Source organism: Micromys minutus, assembly GCF_963924665.1.
Source record: "Micromys minutus genome assembly, chromosome: 7".
Taxonomy (NCBI): Eukaryota; Metazoa; Chordata; class Mammalia; order Rodentia; family Muridae; genus Micromys; species Micromys minutus.
The window spans coordinates 3,138,711-3,160,579 of NC_137976.1; the positions used below are offsets into that span (position 1 = coordinate 3,138,711).

Sequence of the window (21,869 nt, forward strand, 5' to 3'; positions counted from 1 at the left end):
TTCTTTTAATGTAAATTTTTTTTATTTAGTTCTAAGAATAGAAGAAAGGTTCTGATGTTTCTCAGAAAGCAGATAATTTTCTAATTTTAAAATTAGATTCTCAGACTTGAAAACAATGGTACAAGAGAATTAGAAGGTATCAAACTCTCCCCAAACACAGAGGTGAGACTTTGCTGATCCTTTGCACATCTGCAGTACTGTAGTCTCAATAGGCAATGGTCTTATACACATCTGACCACATTTCAAAGTCTGGAGCTGAAAGAACCTAAAAAGGCCCCAAGTGAAGATCGACAACCAGTGTATCAGCAAAGAGAAGTGCATTGCACAATCCCCACCGCTGAGGGTCAAACATGCTGGAAATGATTACAGGAGTGTGGAGTGAAAACTGCCTTTGCTTTTGTGTCAGCTACGCCTATAAGCACAGGACAAGCACTTGTGATGTCACTTTGCTCACAGAGCACGGCAGGTGAGTGGCCAGTGCCCAGAGGTCTACGGGACAAATGTAGTTCTGAAAATTTTCAATGTGTAGTCAGAATAATCAATAACGGCCATAAGGAATAAGAAGGTCCCTTTGTTTGACAGATCCATTTGGTGAATGTCAAGTCCTAGCAGCACACATCTCAGCTTAAGCAGGTAAACAGAGTCTGACTCAAATGCGCCTTCATTTTTCAGACTATGCTCCTCTGCCCCGAGCAAGAGAGAGATAGGAAGGCTATGGTGGAGAGGAAAGAACAGGACCTGGGCCTGATGGGTCAGGGTGAGCATCACAGCCATAGCTCCCATGGCAGACAGAGCAGAGGGTCCTGCTTAGAGCATATGTGCAGATGCTGGAGCGCTTCTCAGAGTGGGGACAGCACTCCTTTCGTTTGCAGGGGTTCCCGACCCTTGTTAAGAGCTAAGCCTCAGCAGTGCTTTGCTAAGAGCTTTCTGGAAAAGCGAAGAGTTCTGACAGTCAAGAAACACTGAGAAAGAGATTCCTAAAATACTATGGAAACCTTGACTCAGGAGGAAAAGGTGACAGATGTCTTTGTGGCACAGAAAGAAGCATCTACACACATGCCCTAAGCACCTGGAGGCCTCAATGGTGAGGGCAGAGCTGCTTCTGTGTTTTCAGCCCTCTTCTATGACTGCTAGAGCCCACAATGCACTTCTGTCCATCGCACGATTAGACGAGTATCACCACACTCGCTGGAGTGACATTCTGCTTTCTCTCAAGGCTCCTAGGTAATCACACTCACTCACAGGTGTGCATCTGTCTTCTGAAACATGGTCTGGACTGCCACAGTGGCCTCAAACTCATTGTGTAGCTGAGCGTGGATGTAAGACTCTGATTTCAAATTTGAGTCACACGCTACCACACCAGGTGTACAAGGGAGCTTCACTTTGATCTCCACTCAGGAAGACGTACATTTAGATTTTGTGTAATCGCCTAAACAATGGCAGTAAGAATAAGCCAGGCCTCTAACTTCACAGCTCAGTGACTTGGGGAGGTGGGAGCCAGGTGGGACTGGCTGCACAGAAAGCTTCAAACAAGTGCAGGAGGTGGCACTGGCTGCCATAGCACTTAGGACGCTGAAGAGAAAACAAAGCCTGTGCTGACCAAGTCCCAGCAGACACAAGAGAGGGAATGAGCGCTTCTGGGTGAGCAGAGACTAGGAGTTCAGATGAGAACAGGAGAACCTGTGGTTCAGAGAATGAGGAGAAAAGCCAGGGCCACTGCAGTCACCCATGCAGAGGATGGTCATGTGTGCTCTGGGGATGGGAAGGAGAGCCTGGAAGGAGGCCTGCCTGGAGGTACAAGCCTGATGAAAGCCAGCCCAGCCCTAGCCCCAGGAAGAGGAAGAGGGTGAGTGCTTGCTGTGTGGCCGGAGAGGTCTGAGCAGGCAGAAGGCATCCTTTTCTAAAACAATGAACAACTGCTCACTGAACACAGCCCAGAGGAAAGAGGTAATACTAGCTGTTAGCGATTCAAAGTAATCAGTTTCTCACTAGCTAAAAGGAAGTAGTCAGCAGCAAAAGAAGCATTTATTAAATAGATTAAGATTTACTTATTATATATAAGTACACTGTCTTCAGACACATCAGAAGAGGGCATCATATCTCATTACAGATGGTTATGAGCCACCATGTGGTTGCTGGGAATTGAACTCAGGAGCTCTGGAAGTGTTCTGAGCAGCCAGTGCTCTTAACCACTGAACCATCTCTCCAGCCTGCTGGAATTCTTATAGCTGGAGAATTGTGATCATTTAGATATTCAAATATACATTGTTTATACAAACGTTAACATTAATATCAAGTATGCTACCAAGGATTTACTCTCATGATCCAATAGAAATCTTTATTACTGGAATGTAGCATTCTCCATTAAATTACCTGTCCAAATGAACCTTTGCCTATTAAGGAGTCGATCTCATAGCGATCCATCCACTTCTCTCCATTCTTCACAATGTAATCGTAGTTATCATCGTCGTAACCATCATTGTAAACCTTCCGCTCCTTCTTATGACTGGAATCGTCCCCCTGGCCCTGCTGGTGTCTTCGCTTCTTTTTTGCATAGTAAACCTGAAATGAGTACACACGAGGTTACCTGCTGACTTCAGTCACTACTGAGGACGGACGGATATTACAAGTATACTCCTAACAATCCAGTGTAAAATGGAGGAACCATTCATTCTTTTTAAATAAAACAAAAATGCAAAACAAAACAAAGATCTTTGACAGCTGATATCCGAATGCAAAAATACAACCAATAGAGACATATCTATGATGAGATGCAGCGTACTGCAGATACATTTATAAATAAGAGATATTAAGTGACTGGTCTAATGTATCTCATTAACAGGGAATCAAAGTAACTCATATTCCGTTAGTGTGAGGCATAATTTGCATACAGTGGGATTACACAGGGCGTATAAGTAACATTTCATTCCCTCAAACTTGAACTCAAAGTTCAAGGTCTACCATACCTTCTTCTCCAGGTAATGCTAATTTGGTATTTAATTTTATAGCAATAGATTTTTAAAGTACAAGTTTTAAATGTCAATAAATGGATGTTTTACTAAATAATAAACTAACATTGATACACTATGGAAAACAATGTCTCAGACACTTCCAGATAACCACAGGTATAATAGACAAATGTGTACAAATCTACCTCAAGACCAGCCATTGAGGCTTTGTAATTTTATCTTGACACACTGCTGAAGCGGCACGCTAACTGGCACTGAGCTGCTGCTGTGCTTCAACTCACTAACAAGCTCTCTAGGAAAGTGGTTCCAGAGCTGGGAGAAAACACACTTACAGAAGCACAGGAGACAGGCTACAGTGGGGAAGCCACGCATCTTCTATGCTTTTCTGGAAAACTCACTTAACCGTTAGTTATAAAACGTTAAGGCCAGAAGCAAATGGCAATGGAGCAGAAAAGGTCCAGACACCAGAAAATAATTTAGAAGCAACAAGCCAAGTTACATGAGAAATAATTCAATGTGCTCTCTTTCTTGATATTTTTCAATATAATATTTTAAATATCTTACCATGAAAAGACATGGATAAAAGAACACACAGCCAAGCATGGTGGCTTATACCTATAATCCCAGAATTCAGCAGGCTGAGGCAGGAGGACTGCTGTGACTTCAAGATCAGCCTAGGCTACAAAGTGAGATCCTGTCTTGAAAATAAATAATTTTTTTTTTTTTAGAAAAGTGTAAAAGACATGATAGAATTTTTGATTAGATGAAATAAAGCAGATCCTCTTAACTTAATACTCAATAATGTCAAGACTTTAAATTTAAGCAAAAATATGTTTTTTATAATTATTAGTCCCCCTTTCTTGTCCTGAAAACAGGCATTAGAAACAACTCAGTGCCATAAATATGCCTTTGAAGAAGAGGAAGTTAGTTATAACTTTCATCTGCAGCTATTGGTAATATATTTTCTATTGTTGTAATTTTCTATAAGTCATTAAATTAGAATTCATAATAGTCATAAAAATTCAAATATTCATTCAAAGCTCCTTCTAAAAGATAGACTTACAATCGATTATACATTCTCAAAGTTATTTCTTTTATCTGGATTCCATGGGAAACAACTTCTGGGGCAAATAAATAAAATTAGAAGATATCATGCCTGGATAACTATGCTTGGATCATTCCTTCAAGCAGCTGAATTATAGGTACATCCATAATCCTGGAGACATGTCACACTGACCCACATACCTCCTCTACTACAATTAGTCCTATGAAATAATTATTTGAATAATTATGATTATCAATGATAATCATTAGAAATAAAACACATTTAGTTGTCTAAATAGGTGTCAAAAATTTGTCCCTTGATGTACTGAAAATAAAGATGATATCGTAGCATATCAATACTCTTACCTCATTAATATGCTTGTATGTTTTGATCAAGTCCACAGAGAGTTTTCTCAGAGGAGCAGTTGCTGGATCACGGAAGGTTTGGGGCATCCGCCTCTGTAACATGACAATGTCAGGCATCACCTTAAATAGACAGAAAGACTAGCAGTTTAACTACACTGCAGTGTGTAATACCTCTACACAGCCTAGTCGAGCTCCCACTACCATAACCCAATAGTCAAATGCATTCTCCCATAACCTAGTCAAACTCCTTCTACCAAAATCAACTGAAGTCTCTTCTAAAAAAAAAAAAAGAAACCAACCAACAACAACAAAAAAACAAAACCAAAAATCACACTTGTTTTAGACTATACATTCTCAAAGTTATTATTTTTTTAATCTAAATTCTTAGGGAAACACAACTTCTGAAGCAAATAAATAAAATTAGAAGATAATATGCCCGAATATCTAACAGTTGCATTATAGGTACATTATCCCTACATTGCCTGGATATGTGACACAAACCCACATACCTCCTCTACTACAGGTAGTCTGTGACAGTTTCTTTTTCTGAATTATTTCCAAAGCCTGACTGGTTTACAGCAGGTATATAAAAAGACACCTAGCCACTGAACCAGCCTGCAACTTCTTAACCCAGCTGACTCTAAAAATCCAGATGTGGATGCTGAAGAAGTATGGATCTAATTTGCCAGAGCCGCTCTCTCCAAGTACCTGCTCCTTCTATAGAAAGAAGCAAGACTGAGAACTGCACAAGCTCAGCACCATTGTGCCATGCCTCAGTCAAATAGTTCATACAAGGGCTATTTGTAGTAAGGAGACTCTAATCCATGACAATGGACAAACATTCTTGGGCCACTGCTCAGTTCTTGCAGCCTCATTTTAAGGGACCAAAAGACACTAGACAAAGCCTATCTTGAGGGTCTGCAGTTGGGAGGTAAAGCAATAAAGACAACTTCAAGGAAATGTCTAGACTCCCGGCTATCTAATAACTAAGAAAAAGAGGATTTTAGCTGTAGAGATGACTGAAAATAGGCATGACCCCATTACAGTTTGCAGTTGCACCTTCCTGGAACCTGACTCTGAACCTGCTCCCCCTGCATGCATAATCAAATGCTGCTGAAGTGCATGTAGCAGCATGGGTACACATGTGTCAGTCAAGGGATAGCCTCAGGTGTATGCTTTACCTTTCAACCAGTCCTGTCCTGGAGCTCATGAACTGGGGTATGAATTGGTGGCTGACCAAGAAACCCCTGGGAGCTCTATGTGTCTCCGTCTACCCAGCACTGTGACAAGCTCACACCACCATTTCTATATGAATGCCAGGACTAAACTTGTGCTTCAAGGCAAGTGCTTCACTGACAGCCGTTCTCCAGTCCCTGCATGCTCAAGTTCCTAAACTTTGCCATCTAAATGATAACTTCAGCGATCATCTTTCTTAATAAGGAAACCTAGCAGGAGTTAACCACACTGACCGTAACTAGTCAACTGAACTATCTTCATAATTAACTTTCTAAATGTTTTATTTCTTAAAATATAAACACAAAAATAATTAAAAAAAAAAGACATTCCTTGGGGACTTAATTTGTTGAGTAGACAATACTAATAATAAACGTCAATTCTTTCACGTGAGCTAATGCTATAAGCATTTAAAGTAATGAAAAAAGCTTTAATTAGGTTTAATTAACAGCACCCCCTTTCCTTTTAAGTTCCTGGAATTGTTTCACAAAAGTAACTTATGTTTAAGAGGCTCTATCTTGAACTAATGCAATGCAGCCTCAATTTGAGTTTGCATACACACACACACACACACACACACACACACACTTGTGCGTACAGGGACATAAACAGTCACACACATCGCTGAAATGGCCCATTAATATTATATAAAAGGGTTGGAATTACAGCAAAGCCAATTCAATAACAATAGTAAAACAATACTAACAGCAGATATCTACTGAAAACTATTTTAAGCATGCACACTTTGTATGTGAGAATACAGGATGCTACCCCAATCGATGCTCTAGAGCAAGTGCACCTGAGCAAGAACGCCAATGCTCACAACACAGAGAATGGAGAAACTTTCACAAAACACTTTAAGCAGCTAAGGAGAGCGCAGAGTAGAAGGACTGGTCATCCAATGCTGAATGCTCAGCCCTGAAGACACGTACACGGAACATCGCACAGACTGGGCAGGTGTGCTTAGAGATCTACGCTTCATTCAAGCATTAGTGTCTATTTCATTCACTTCCCGTTGGTCCTACTTCTTTCTATCCATAAAGAACGGAGACCGTGTTCTGCCTTTCTGCTATTCCTGGAACAAGCAATGAGGTGGATGAAACAGCACTTATGCCCACATCCACAGCACTGGTGTAGCTCAAGATGCCAAAGGATATCATGGGGCTGGCCTAGCCTACAGCTCAATCCAGTGTGAGGGACACTTATCTATGCTCAGTTTTACTCCAGTTTTCATTTTCAAATATAACCTTTTACATACCCAACATACTCATGAGAAAAATTAGTGACAGTACTTGTACAATAAGATCCATTTTGTGGAAAAACGGTAAGAAGCGTATCAATCCCATTTTAAAGTTTACAGAGGATGATAGCTAGAAGATATCTAAGAAGGTCTAGAATTAGGTTTCAATTTCACATTCAAGAACCTATCAGACATGAGGTGTCTATGTAAATGTAACCCTAGTTCTACAAGCAGATCTTGAGCCCACTGTATACTCCTGGGTAAACTACACCACATCAGTCCAAAGAACATACTTTCTTCAAAACACTCAGAAACTTCTGGACTATAAGAGGAATACTGCATTATTTTTTAATAACTCTGTGTGTATTTCTGTAGTCCCGGCTGTCTTAGAAGTCAACATTTATACAAAGCTGGGCTCAGATGCAAGAGGTCTGCTTGCCTCTGCACCCCGAATGCTAGGACTAAGGGTGTGTGCAATGCCATCTGCCTCTACTTAATACTCTTTTTACACCACATGAATCTTTAAAAATATTTTATGGCTTAGATCAGAAATAACAAACAACATGTCTTTTAAGTGATTTAAAGATGTAAGCTGAATAAAAACACTCTGCTAACTAAATTATAAACTAACATGATACACTGATAAAAATAAAGCTAAATGAGTTTTTTTTTTTTTTTTTTTTTCTGGTTCTCTGTAAATGGCAACCGATATAAATCCAAGAGTGCTGCATTGAAGCAGGAAGTACATAGGTCTGGACTCTCACGACTACCACCATGTACACACATCGAGAAGTCAAAAATGGAAACTTTGTCTCTTCAACTGGAAGTGTATTAAGAGCAACGTCCTGTGCGCATACTGATTTCAAACAAGTGGGAGATTAGCCCTAAGCACACTCTGGTTCCTCAGCACACACTCTAAGCTGGCCGTGTACTCTGTACTTCACCTCACTCTTCTGGAACGTGAGTAAGAGCTTTCTAAACCTGAACATTCTGAGAAACCACTTCAATTCTCAAAAACGAACTTAACTTCTAAAGCAACCGACAGATTCTAAGCGCCATCACAATGCTACTGTTCTTGCTGGATGCTTTGCAAGTGTGGTGCCTCGGCCAAGGGTGCCCATCACCAGACACTGGCTCAGTGTAGCCCACAGCTCATCACCACGTCCGCCTCACAGACAGCACTCCTCACTTAACCCCTCGTTTGCTCACTTGCTGTCTACTCCAGAATCTGATAAAGCCACAGCCAAATAAATCCTAAATCTCTTCAGGACACTTGTGGTCCTTACTCGGTGCAACGAGAACACACACTACACCTCACAACATGACCAGTAAGAAGATTGCCCCAAAACAGTAACTACAGTAGGGCTCAGTAAATTCAAGCCTTTAAGACATACCCACGGCTATGCATGTAATGTGTGCATAGAGATTCCAGCCCCCTTTCTATACGCTCAATTTATAAAAAATTGGTCAATTTATAGTCTGAATATTAGAATAAATAGCATGCTTAATGTTCATATGCTGAGTCTTAAGAACTTTTCTCTGAATTTTTACAAATGCAGATGTTATTTTTAACATAAAATCAGTTCCTGTAACTTAGTAGTAATTGATTCTTACTTCCCTATGCCTTTCCACAAATATTTTTTTAAGTTTTTTATTTTAAATATTCTTCTTTAAAAATAATTTCTCCTTTATTCTAGAAGAAGTTGTGCTGTTTCTGAGTATCTTTCAATGAAATAAAATCCACATGAACAAGAGGTGGGGAGAATAAGTAAACTTAAATACAAACTTCTGAACACTATGTTTTGTCTACAGAGACTTCTACTTAGCATGTAAACCCGAAGCTGCCTTGGTATTTTATTGGTGTAGTATTTTCAAAGGGATAAGTTGTAATTTAAACAGTTCTGATAATGAAATTACCTGGTTAGTTAGAGGTTGCTGAATCTGGTCAGAATACGGTAAGGCAGAAACCTGCTGGTCACTTATGTTTGGCTGGCGACGGTCACTGTACTGGTGTGAATGGGGCATCTGTGCAGCCATCTGAAGGCCAGCAGCATGGAATGAGAACGACGGTGCGAGCCGGACAGACGAAGGTTTGCATGCTGAAGTCTCTCCTCCTGGGGACACACAGCAGAGGGGAGACAGGGTCACATCCTGACCTATGTGTCATTAGTACCTCAGCCATTTAAATTACAACTTTGCGAGATTCAATAATATTGAAAGCCTTAGTAACAACCAACAGGTACAGTCATCCAACATGACAGCTATGCAATATATGTAAAATATAAGACACAGTAAAATGAGTATACATTTCTTCTGAGAAAATCCTCTAAAAAGCGTTTTATAACAAGCAGTAGCAACTTAAACATTCCATTTATTTACTGTTTTTCACTGTGTGGTTCTTGTGTGCGTGTGCCCACAGCGTACACAGGGAATAGTAGGCAGCCTGCAAAGGTCAGTTTCTCTCCCTGTACTATGTGAGTCATCTTACCCATCCAAAATAACAACTTTTAATACTCACTTTAACACAGGAAATTCTCAATACGGGGTTTGTCAATAAACCAGGTCCTCACCGACAAACCTGAAAGCAGTGCTAGCAATCAGCATCACTGGCTACTGAAGAGTTGAACAAAGAGATACTCAATACCTAACTAAACTTAATTCATGGATGCTAGATTCCCCTGCACTTTTCCAATACTGCCCTAACGAACCTTAGACCTGGCAGTCTGGGAAGTGAGGGAGGGAAGGACAGAGGGAGAGAAGAGGGAACAGAACAGTCAGTATTCACTGCTCAGGTAAGCTAGAAGCCATGACTGTTATAACAGTGGAAAGTAAAGATGAACACTGTAGTCCACTGAACCACTGATGGCTGACTGACAAAAGGTTACACTTCCTGTAAAAAACAGTTTTATCTCCATGCAGACTTGTAATTAGAAAAGGAAGACTTAACACCCAGGGCAATGAATTCTAGCCTCCAGATACTCGTGTCTCCTCTAAAATGAATGTCCAACATTCACCAGACCATATTTCCCGGTTTCAAAGGCACAAAGAGTACAGGCTACAAGTGCGAGATCTCGGCCCTATGACATAGCTGTCAGAGCCCTGCCCAGGTCTATGATAACCAGGGTGCTGTGGAGGGTTAGTTCTGTCTTAGAGCAACTTTAGGAACTGATGAATGGCCAGATACTGTCAGCCATTGTCACACTGTCCACACCAACTCTGCTGAGACAGAGCAAGAACCCCATGGACAATGTGTACCTAACTGAATGCTAAAGAAAGCAAGCAGACACAAGAGAATACAGCTTGGGACCCAGAACCCATGTCTGCTTCTCCTTTTCTGCCACAGCAAAGGTGATGTCACTGCGAACAAATTCTGGAGTCACAGAGGACGGTCCCCTCACCACCTCTGTCACCCCAGCTCCATGGATGCCATTTCCATGAGAACACACAAACGCAAGCTTTTCTCCTTTCTACCATCACATATCTCGATAACGGTCAACAGAGTGGATTCCTATCTGCTGCTGTTCTTCATCTGCTCTGTGTGCACCTCTGCATTTTCAAAAGATGGCTGGCTGGAGTGACCTTCCTGAAGTGCAGGGCTCAGACCAGGACCCCTCAGCACTGTGGTTTGGCACTGTTCTCAGAACTGTCTGCACTCATTTTGGTACAGCTTCACCTGACCTATCCTAAGAAATGAAACAAGTCAAGTGCCATCAAACTCACGTTCAGAGGTAATATACATTTTTCTAAACTTTTCATTTTCCAGTCAATGTAATCAAATGGGAAAGCTACTCAGTCAAGGAAAAATAAATAACTCTCAAGAAATTATCCTAAGTAAATTACTGATATGAACAAAGATGGCACTTAAGTCTGTAACAGCAAAAATTAACAATTCTAATTGTCAATGTGAAGGAGGGCTTTAACTCTGTATGCTAAAAAGAACATGTAGCATCAGCCTATAAATAAAATTAGAGGTACTTAATATATATAAAGAGAACTTGATACCTGTAATATGATTAAAGTTGTGAATGACAGATTACTTAACTCATGGTCTTAGTTTTCCCAAATACTAACTATGGAATCTAGCAAGAGGTCACCTGCATCTGGATGTGCAGGCCTAGGATAGAGCTTGATTCTTAGCATCTCAAAAAATACTGGCTGATGTCTATACTACTTTCAACAAATGGACAAGACAATTAACTGCTTTTGTTGTTGTTGTTGTTTGTTTTTTTTAGCATTTTAGAGTTGTGCTAGCCCAGCATTCAAGAGTTCAGTGCCGTCCTGGTCTACACAGTACATCTGCAAGTAAACCAAAGTTTAAAATCTTAAATAAAAAAAACAAGTAAATAGAAAGCTGTTCTCCAACCAACAGCAGTGTCTGATGGTGCAGCACACTAGAGGTTCTCAGTGCACACTCACCTCCCTGTTAGTGCCGCTTTAGTTCTTAAAGATATGGGGGTGAGTCTGTGTTCACGTGGTGTTTCCTGCCTAGAGAGGCTGCACAGTAGGTGGATGAGGATCGACAAGGAACAACCTTCTCTTCCGGGATCTTAAAGTTCTTTATTGTGCTGTATACACAGGAATACTTGATGTGTTCTTTACCTACTTCACACTCAATTCTATGTGTCAATGTCAGGAACCAGTGTGTTCACTTCCTCTCATGATGCCAAGTATTTAAGGCATCCATTCATTGTTCCTTTCCTGACAAGTGTCCAAGACAAGCGGGTACAGACACTTCTCCTGATCTGAAGTGGAGCCACTCACCATGTGTGCTGTTCCTAAGAAGAGCATCCACCATCCACTTACACTCAGATGTCAGAAGTGGACACTGTTCATCTTTTAGCAGACATAATATAATAATGAAGAATTAGGTTGAACCATACAAAATTATTATTGGTATTTTGCCTCCTTTGGGCTCTAAAGTAACAATTTTGTATGATTCAACCCACTGCCTATCATATTACAAATTATCCTTAATCCATTAAGCTAACAAGCAATTATACTATACACAATACATATCAGCATATCAAATGATTGTTACCTGATAAAGTTGTAATATTTACTTTTTTACATTTTTTACATTTTACATTTATCGTTTGAACATATATAAAATCCTATTTGTACCTTTCAACCCCTTCTGAAATGTCAACTGTTTTTAACCACAAAAGCATGTTTTAACTTTCAAAAACCCATTAAGCTTTTGTTGCCAAATTCACAGCTTGAAAACAAAGTGTCAGTCAATGTGCTCAAGGCAGAGCTACAGTGGCTACAGGACAGGTCCTTATGACAAGCAACACTGGCTGTGTGGAACAGTCCAGAGCAGATATCGGGGCAAGTATGTGGTCTGACTCACCAAGGCAGACCATGAAAAGACCAAACCACATAGCCTGCAGAAGACCTGAGTGTAAAAAGGAACAGACACCTGCCTCTGACATGCCTGACAACACTTAGTGACCCTGAATGTCTCTACTACTAACATGCAGATATAAGACTAGTGACTGCATTGTTCTACATTACATTTTAAAGACCATGTATAACTAACCTGAGAACAGTACTAAAGAACAAGTAAATGAACATAATTCAAATTAACCCAAATTAGAGCACTCCAAAGCTAAGGTGTAACGCAGAATGCTTAATGAATACCAGGAGCAACAGGTTTACATGGAATATCCTACCAAATTAATGCTAACAAGCCATTAAGGAGGAAAAAACGTTAAGGAGGAGAGCAGCCAGCTGTGTTTTCAATGGCTAGAAACAAAGGTCTGGAGTAAGTGGGTGATGACTACAAGCCTGTGGACGAGTCTGGTGATTATTTCTCCATCACAGCATCAAGCAAGCTGCATGGCACATACACGCCTTGCATTTAGAAAGTTTTTCAATGACTAAGTTCACCACAAATCGAATCTACAAATTTAAAAAAAAAAAAAAAAAAAAAAAAGCTGAGAAGGAGAGGGAGAGAATAAAGGTTAAGGGTGAAGGGCTTACTGTACAAATGCAGCTCAACAGTCAAGCAAGGAGCAGGCTTCTAGGAAAGAGGCTGTCAACAGTCGGCTCCTGTTCCCTACAGCCAGCACAGCTCTGTGGCTGCTGGTGTTAGGAAAATCTACGCCAAGATTAAACTACACAGTGACTGTGGCTTTGCCGAATCTAATAATAAGGATTATTTAATAAAAGTAAACTTATATTAAAGACATATGAACTGACTTATAGTGGCCAATATATGTTGTACATGATTCCCATTCACACACATGTGCACATGCAGCTGTGCTTATGTGACCGTGTTCTCAGGAACGGTGGGATGTGATGAAAGCCTACACCTCAGACTCCTACTTCTGACCACTTTCAAGTCCCTGATACCAGAGAAACTCATCCATTATGAATGACAACAAAACTGGCCAACATACAACCTAACTGGTTTTCATACGTGTTAAAGAAGTCTCTAATCACTGAAAAAAGAAACTGATCTTGAGTCTCACAGTCACTCTGTCCTTCTGTCTACAGGAAATGCAGAGCAGTGTCAAGACTCAAACAAGAGATGGCAGCTCTACTGAGCTGCAGATACAGTCAAGAACTCAAAAGGATGACTGAGGGTCATCATCCTAGACTCTCATCTTTCTTAGCCAAGCTACACAACAGTGGAGAATGCCAGACAGCTAGGCAGCAAACGTCTGTAAGCGCTGTGAGCTAAGCAACATCAGACGCGCACAGATCAGTGACACTGTGTCACAACCAGAATAAGTTAACCAAAACAAACCACAGACATCCAACAGAGGCCAGACCACCGTGTTTTAGATTTAGGCTTCATCTGGTTTTATGATAAAATAAAGGCTTGACCTTCTTAACATAGAGAGAAAAACACATCTCAAAGGATGAAGACACAAATCCTCTTCAAATGACAGCAAAACTAGATACTCCAACAGCCAAGTACATGCACTATCACATTAATAAATCCACCAGGCCCAAAACACAGGAAACTGTAAGAGGTGTAAGCATCTATTAACAAGAAATAATAATAGTAATAATAATAACCCACAAAAACTGTTGCTGTAAGTAAACAGTATATCTTACTAGAGATGTGGAACCTATAAATGGAACCACATGGAAATTCTAGAAATAAAGAATTCAGTCACTTAATGTCAACGTAGATCAGACACTAGAGAAGATCAATAAATATGATGATGGTTAGTTAACAGAAACTCATCAAATAAAGAAGTAAAAAAAAATTAATGGGAAAAGCAAATACAAAGCACATTTAACCAAATTGTTGAAATAAACTATGAAGACAAACCACTGAAGTAGCCAGAGATTTTTCCATAAACCACTGACTTATGAAAAACCATTTCCCTTTAAGAGAAATGATCAAGACAACCAACAAAAGAGACCTGATGCCAACACGTCTGTATCCAGTGAAAATATCCTCATAACAATGCCAGCAAAATTTTTTTCAGTAAACAAAAAAATTTGTCAGTATCAAATAAACACTAAAAAAAAAATAATGTTCAGAGAGGTTCACAGAAGGAAAATGACTGCAGACAGAAACTAAGTTTCACCTAGGAAAATTAAGTACAGCAGAAAAATACTTCTAAGGGACAACTGTGTGAGTAAAAATAACATAGTACGGAGCTTATTCCATCTATAAAAATAAAGTGCATGTCAGTCATAACACAGGGATGAGGCAGGAACATGGCTGCCCAGAGTGCAGCTGGGCAGTGTGTGTGGTGCCCCAGAGCAGCTGAGACTGGCAGCTGCAAAGACAGAAGGAGTCTAAGACTCTGAGGCCAGCATGCAAACGTCTGCATTTAACTTACTGCATATTTCACACATACTTAGTTCACACATACTGGGGCACTGTAGTATACAAAAAGCCAAACAACAGAAAATGTTATTTAGCCTCCTAGCTAAAGAAATTTTACCTCCCAGATGAAAAGGGGAAACTAGGTCCTTACTGCTGAAATAGGAAGCTAAGAACTTAATTTTTAATAGAGCAAAGAATAATATGAAAAATATTGAAACAGTCCCTGGATAGAGCTACTGGGTGTCATAAATTACTGTGCTGTCCCAGAACTCACATGTGCAAACAAACCTGTGTTTTCTCTAACTTGCTAAAACTATTTTTAAACAGCAAAAATATAAGGCAAGTAATACCAACTGACATTTTATAGATGCTGACAACATTGAATATTCCAAGTGGAGAAATGAAAATTTTTCTGATATCTATACTTGTAAAAATATGAGTAATAAAGTCATGTAAAGTTGTGCACCTACTAGGAATGAGAGGGCAGAAAGACATGGGAATCAAAGACAGGCAGACAATGAAACGCCAGGTCTCTGGGTAAAGTCGGAGAGGACTGTAAGCTTTGAAGGAGGGGTTGCATCACGATAGATAGATAGATAGATAGATAGATAGATAGATAGATAGATAGATAGATAGATAGATAGATATAGGCAGGCAGGTAGGCAGGCAGGCAGGCAGGCAGGCAGGCAGGCAGGCAGACAGACAGACAGACAGACAGACAGACAGACACACACACACACACACACACACACAAAACAGCTTGCCAGGTGGTGGTATACTTGTTCATCCTAGCAAAGGCACGCGGATTTCTGAGTGTGAGAGTGATTTCCAAGATAGACAAAGTAACACAGAAACTGTCTAGAAAAACAAAACAACAGAATTCCTAAGCCTGCTTGAACTGGAGAGGCCTGACACACAGGTGCAGCTCAGCTGTACTGTGCGTCCCAGCAGTACCTCTGCAGTCTGTCTGCAAGGTAGCTTAGAACCAGGATAGCCACAGAGCTCCCAAGTGTCCGGTGCCTAAGACTTCACATAAAGACCAATGTGCTAAAATCTGCCCTTAAGAGATTAGCAATACCAGCATAAAATGGGAGCTCCTCTACATGATAACAAGACTGCCTGACAGTTCTTTAAAAAAAAGTATTAGCAAGACTTTTTGGAAAACAGCACTAAAAACAGTTGCCATTAAAAAACAAAACTGGGCGATTATAATAGCGGCCTCTTATACAATCATGTTTTAAGTTTGAGGTAAATGTAATAAATGAAAAATAGCTACACTATGTAGCAGTGGTTTTATGATGCTTACTGTCTTCCAAAAAATTTATGAATACTTTTTTTTCAAGTCTCCATATTTCACAGCTAAGTGCTCACCCATCTTTTGGGGGCAAACAGCATGCTTGCTGTTTCTGAAAAGAAGGAGAAGGGAAAGGAAAGGAAGGAGGGAGGGGCAGGTGGGAAGTTGAGAGGAGAGGAAGGAAGAAAATGACTGCCTCTCCTATCCCAAGGATAAACAGGGAGTCATGTACATATGCTCTTAACTTTTTTAGTTCTAGCTAAATAGCTGTTAAAGAAGATATTTTTAAGCCAGTACTTGTGTCTCTGTAGTGAATTACAGCTTAACACTTAAAATTATCCAATGAAGCAATCATTTATTTGGCTTAATGATTCCAATTAAAACCTGTGCATTTGCAGCATCTCCATCACAACCCTTCAAAACACAAGGTTATCTCTCTGAACAAAGATATCTTAAAAGTTAATCATGAGTGGGCTTGATGGCACGCTCCTCTAACCCAGCACTTGGGAGGTAGAGGAAAGTGGATCGCTTTTAGTTTGAGGTCAGCCTGGTCTACACAGTCTGGGGCCAGCCAGGGACACAGACAGTGAGACAAGTCTCAACAAATAAATAATAAATAAAGCAAACATGAAAAAACAAATTAATTGCACAATAATGCTTTTAATATTTTCAGGATAAAAACCATTCACTAAAAGTCTATCTATGTAGTAAATGTCATCCTCTTCATGTTCATTATATAAAAACAGTCAACACTGCGTTTCAATTAATCTAGACACTACTGTTGTCCAAAGGCTACATACCATCCTAAATACAGATACAATTAAGGTCACTAACATGGTCCTCCCTCTCTTCACCAGACACCACTGAAAACCACAGGAGGGGAAGTAAGTGGATCTCCTTGATCTGATCTGAGTTTAGTATGTTAATAACCAAGTGTCCTTTCCCTTTCAAGAGGTACATTTCTACACACTGAGAGTACTCTTGATTACGACAAAATGAAAACCATGGGTTTCTAAGACAGTTTACCACAGCTCTGTGTAGAGCTATCAAGAATTAAAGAAAAGAATAAAAAGTAAAAGCATTTACTAAACTCTTTTAACTTTTGCCAAAATGTGTCACTGAGCCACAGAGCCTGTGTAAGGCTTGGCTGCAGCTCCATCTCTAGGTAAGAACTAAGTAGCAAGTCCCTTGGCAGCACCTCCTAGGAAGGCTGAGCAAGACTATTGACAGAGGAGCCTTGAGTCTCTACTGTGCCTTAGAAAGGCTGCTGGGAAAGTGCTGGAGAAATCCTACAGACTCCTCAAGAGAAGACGGCTGGATCTGCAAAGGACGGGAGGAGAGACTATGAGTCATGGTAAAGTAGAGACAGAGACAGACAGACAACAGTCAACAGACAGACAGAGACAGAAAGAGTACTCTAGGAACAACTTATGTGAATAACTGTGGCCATAGGAGAAAAGAGATTTAAAAAAGCATTTACACAAGGCAGCATTCACGTGTTTCAGAAAACACATTTAAAAAACAAAAAGATAAAAGACCTTAGTTATTTAATAGTCTCCAGCATCTCCCACAAGCTCACAAAATGTCCTGTGAACAACACAGAACTTTGGAAGTTCTTCTCAACCTGCCTCAGGCTGCACCTGCAGCCGCCTTTCTTTTAAGCAGCATCTTAAACACAGAACAGTTCAGGGCTGGATGACAGTTGGCTTGGGTTCAGTGGTAGAGCTGAACTTAACATACACATGAGATTCTGAGTTCAGTCTACAATACAGAGCATTGTAGACTAGGGGTGGGGTTGGAGGGAAGAGTAAGAAGCAAGAGCACAACAGTCAGTGTGCCAACTTATTAATTAGCCAAACTGGGTAACTCTGGGTAAGTCAACTAGATCCTTACCACCCTTTCCCATCTGAACAGGCCAGTAGGTAATATCATTTAACCATCCCTGTTTCTGACTAAAATAACAGACTTGATGAGCAAAAGTGATTAGTGGGTAAGAAAAAAGAATTTGTGGTTTAATTTGACAAGCTAATCATGAGACTGAGTGCAGGAGAGGAGAGAGATGCATGAAAGTAGATTAAGTCATCCCACTGAAAACCTAAGTACCACAGGACACTCTGAAGTCAGAGAACAGAACTGAACTCCGTGGTGGTGTCTCCCAGTTTATCCTGCCTGATTAATAGACATTTACATCAAGTATATGAGGGACCACACAAGGCATAATCACTAAAGTACACAAAGACTAAGGGGTAATTTTGGAAAGATAGTCTCATTTTATTCAGATACATGTTATATAATCTCAAATATAAATTCTAAAACTCAGATTCAGTAAATTAATCTTTAATGCATAAAATACTTCTTTCCAGCTGAATGATAACTAAAATAATACTGGCACACACCAAAAGTGCCTTTACTACTTTCCATGTTAACAAGGTAGTTTTTCTCATAAGTCATTTAGGAAAACAGGATCATGTGGAGAGCTTTTGGTGAGGCTTATAGATATTTTGGAAAGTACTTGTCACTGGGCTCAGAGAAAGAAGTAGGACCAGATAAGAAGGAAGGTGTGACTTCCCTTTTATCTTGATAATCCTGTTAAGCCCCCAGACCCAGCACTCCAGGGACCTCACTGCTTTGTTTGATTGCTGCCTGGTGTGATCTCTTTGATCTTTACCTCGCTCACTTTGTCTTCTTTCTGAGCACTGACTGTATTCTTCGATGCACCTAGATTCATATAACAGAGGACTGGGAAAAAATAAAGCCACTGGCTGGAGTCATGTTGTAGTGTTGTCTAATTGTCTTTTTTCTTTTCAATCCTCACTCCCTCCCTCAGAGACCCTGTTGACTGACTGAGCCTTTCATGGAGTTCTTGGATTTGTACCCTGGGTTTTGCACATGCTCTAACCATTCTGCCCCTTACTCAATTTAAAAACCTTTAATAGCCCTCAACTATTCAAACACTGTACATATCTAAGTGTTCTCAAGGAACAGTTGTAATTTGTAGAGGCAGGTGGATCTGAGTTGGAGGCCAGCCTAGCCTACAGAGTGAGTTCCAGGACAGCCAAGGTGGTTACAGAGAAAACCTGTCTTGAAAAACCAACAGCAAAACCCAATGACAACAAAAGTGACTGGACTGTGGACTCAGTTACAATGTAACTGAAGAATGTCCTCATCAAAAGGAACATAGCTACTGCAACCCCTGTCCCTGGACACCTCCTCAGCACTTCCTCCAGCAACCAGCGCCCGCTCCTGTGAGTTCCCAGGAACATCTGCTGTACCCAAGTACAGCAGAACAGTCAGCTGCTTCACAGTGAAAGCAAACATCCCCAAATCACATGGAATCTTCATAGTAAATTCTTATGAACAGTTCATTGACTCAGCACTGCCCAATACATTAGCTCAGTCTGTGTGGCTATTCAGAACAACATAAATGTAAAACTTCACTAACTTCTTTAACTTTATTACTTCATTAACATCTTAAATTTGATTAGACATTTAAGTAATATATTTTAAATATACTGGGTAAACTGTAATACTGTTATTAGAATTAATTTTATTTTTTTTAATTTTGAAAATGTGATGGCTTGCTACATGGACACTGTTGTTCTAGGCAAGGGTCTATCATTGGTGATAAAACTGTGAAGGTGGTTGTTAGAAAAAAAATGAAGAGAGTGGGGGGGGATCCTTTCCATGGAGGTGCGATGAGGCATGGAGGCAAGGGGGATGCCTCTGTTGGGAATCCCTTCCCCCTGAGGGACCAGCCACACAATGGAGTTTATTCAGGGAGGGGAGTTAAGAGGGTGATAGGGCCAGAGAAAAAAAAGAGAAGTAGAGAAGTGGAGGCCGGCCATGAGCACGTGGGGGGTGGGGGGGGGAGAGCAAGGGCTAGAGGCCAAGGAAGAGAGGAGGGGGCAAGTAGCCCCCTTTATAGAAACAAGTAACTGGGTCAGAGCTTACCTGGCTGTTGCCAGGTACTGTGGGTGGAGTTTACAGAATCCCAACAGTGGTGAGCAAAATCTCTGCCTCCAGAAAAGTCTGCATGTCCCTCTGTGTGAGTAGGAGGTATCCAAATGAAACAGATTTCAAGGGCTGGCTGTTCTCAAAAAAACCTGAACAGGTATAGGGGCGAGGTCACTCGAGTTGCTAGCATTTCTCTTCCCTCATCTTTTTCTTCTAAAGACAAACACATCTCCCTCCAGCACAATTCAATGCATTGGCAGGGGCTGTCTGGGGTACTTGCTGTTACAGCGAAACTTCCAAAGCAAACTCCAGCCTGAGCTGCACAGCACAGCATACTATATTTAACTGAGTCTTCAGGGGCTCAAAAGCAAGCAGGAAAGCCAAGTTTGACCCAGTTCTATAAATGGCATCTCCATCCATCCATCAACCACCGAAGTGAAGTTTTTTTCAGTCTTTTCCTTCCATCCAACACAGAGGCACACACACCCCTCTCATTCCTCATCCCAACCACCCCCAAGGTACATTCCAAGACTCTGGCCTGTAACTCATAAATCCGGCTTCGGCTTACTTCTACACACTCTGTCAGAACCTTATCTGGGACAGTGGGGCCCAAACACAGGCTCCATGCCTCCAGTTCCTTCTCAGGATGGCTACTAAAACTGATGTTCTCAGAAGTCTCAAACTCTCACCACTCAGAGCCCCCAGAGCCTGCAGGCTAAGTGCTCACACCTCTCCCATCCCATTTCCCACCATTCCTCTCTGTTCTGTCTCCCAATAACTTTTATCCAAACTGCACTGACCTCCTCCCTACTGTTCTGTTAGTTCTAGGAGGACACACCTAGAATGCAGAGCCTGCTCGCTTTTGTGCCCCCAAAATTTTGAACTCAAATGTTGAGACCTGGTTCAAGTGTCATCCTAGAATCATACTAAATAACTTGTTGTGACCCTTCCCTTAGGATGTTGTTCTTGGCTCCCAGAGCAAGCATGCTACATACTAAAGTCATCATAATGCTCTTGACATAGACCCAGAGCCCTTGAAGAAAGGATGATCATAGTTATTTCTTTCTGCGTTCTCGTAGCTACAACAGAGCAAACCCTTAGCGGTGACAAGGAGCTAATGAGTGAGAGAGTAGCTATGGCTCCCTGGCCAGGGTGTGTCCACTCAGGCTCAAAAGGGCACCCTTGGGGGAACCCTACCCCTCCCTAGGCCAAATAATATCAATACTGCACACCAAATACACTGTACAACTTCTCTGTGCATACAGATTCCTATGCAAGGATTGTCATTACCCACTCTTAGGTAACATAAATGACACCCAGGAACAGCCCATGAATGAGTAAATGTGCTGACATCACTGTGATGGCAAAGTTGTGATGTAGGGAAGCTTGCAAATGCATAAAAAAATACAGACTAGAGCAATTCTCATCTTACAGCTTAGCATACTTATCCTCTAGAAAACATTCTCAGATACTATTATATGGGGCTCCTTAGAATCTGGATGCCCTTCTTGTAGAACCAAAAGGTGGGAAAAAGAGAGCCATGCCTACAATAAAGGATGAGGATTTATCTGCTAAGCATGCCACATAGGGCACTTCTTCACTGAGTGACATGTGGCCCTCAATTTTCCCATACAAACTGTGTATACACGCTGGAAGAATATCTATCCAAACCTCTAAATTCTTAGCAGAAAAACCAGACTGTTTACTACTACTTGCTCATTACTAGAGCCATGTTACAAGGAGTAGAGAGAAAGAGCCAGAAGTGGCATCCTAAGCTGACTGCTCTCTTGGCTTGACCCAGTCTTCCCTGTTGCCTGTTCCTTTAAAAAAAAAAAAAAAAAAACAATTTACAAAAGACAAGGGCTTCTCTGTTGGTTGACAGTCTTAAAGGTTGGCCAGTCCCACTGATTTGGAGCTGTGGTAGTGTATCATGGCAGGAGCACATGGCAGAACGAGCCCACACACAGCACTCCAACA

General features: G+C 40.9%; 1 protein-coding gene across 4 annotated transcripts in view; it reads right to left on the reverse strand.

Moving 5' to 3' along the window:
* DYRK1A (dual specificity tyrosine phosphorylation regulated kinase 1A) overlaps positions 1–21,869 on the reverse strand; it is a 111,494-nt gene that overhangs the window by 20,709 nt on the left and 68,916 nt on the right. For 3 of the 4 annotated variants that reach the window (XM_080918853.1, XM_080918854.1, XM_080918851.1), the window contains 3 exons: positions 8,770–8,966; positions 4,380–4,499; positions 2,374–2,562 (listed from right to left, as the gene is read on the reverse strand). In XM_080918853.1, coding sequence (XP_080774979.1) covers positions 2,374–2,562; positions 4,380–4,499; positions 8,770–8,889 — 429 coding nt within the window. In that variant the 5' untranslated portion in view covers positions 8,890–8,966. The remainder of the gene's footprint in view (positions 1–2,373; positions 2,563–4,379; positions 4,500–8,769; positions 8,967–21,869) is intronic. The other variant, XM_080918852.1, reaches the window with a different exon arrangement.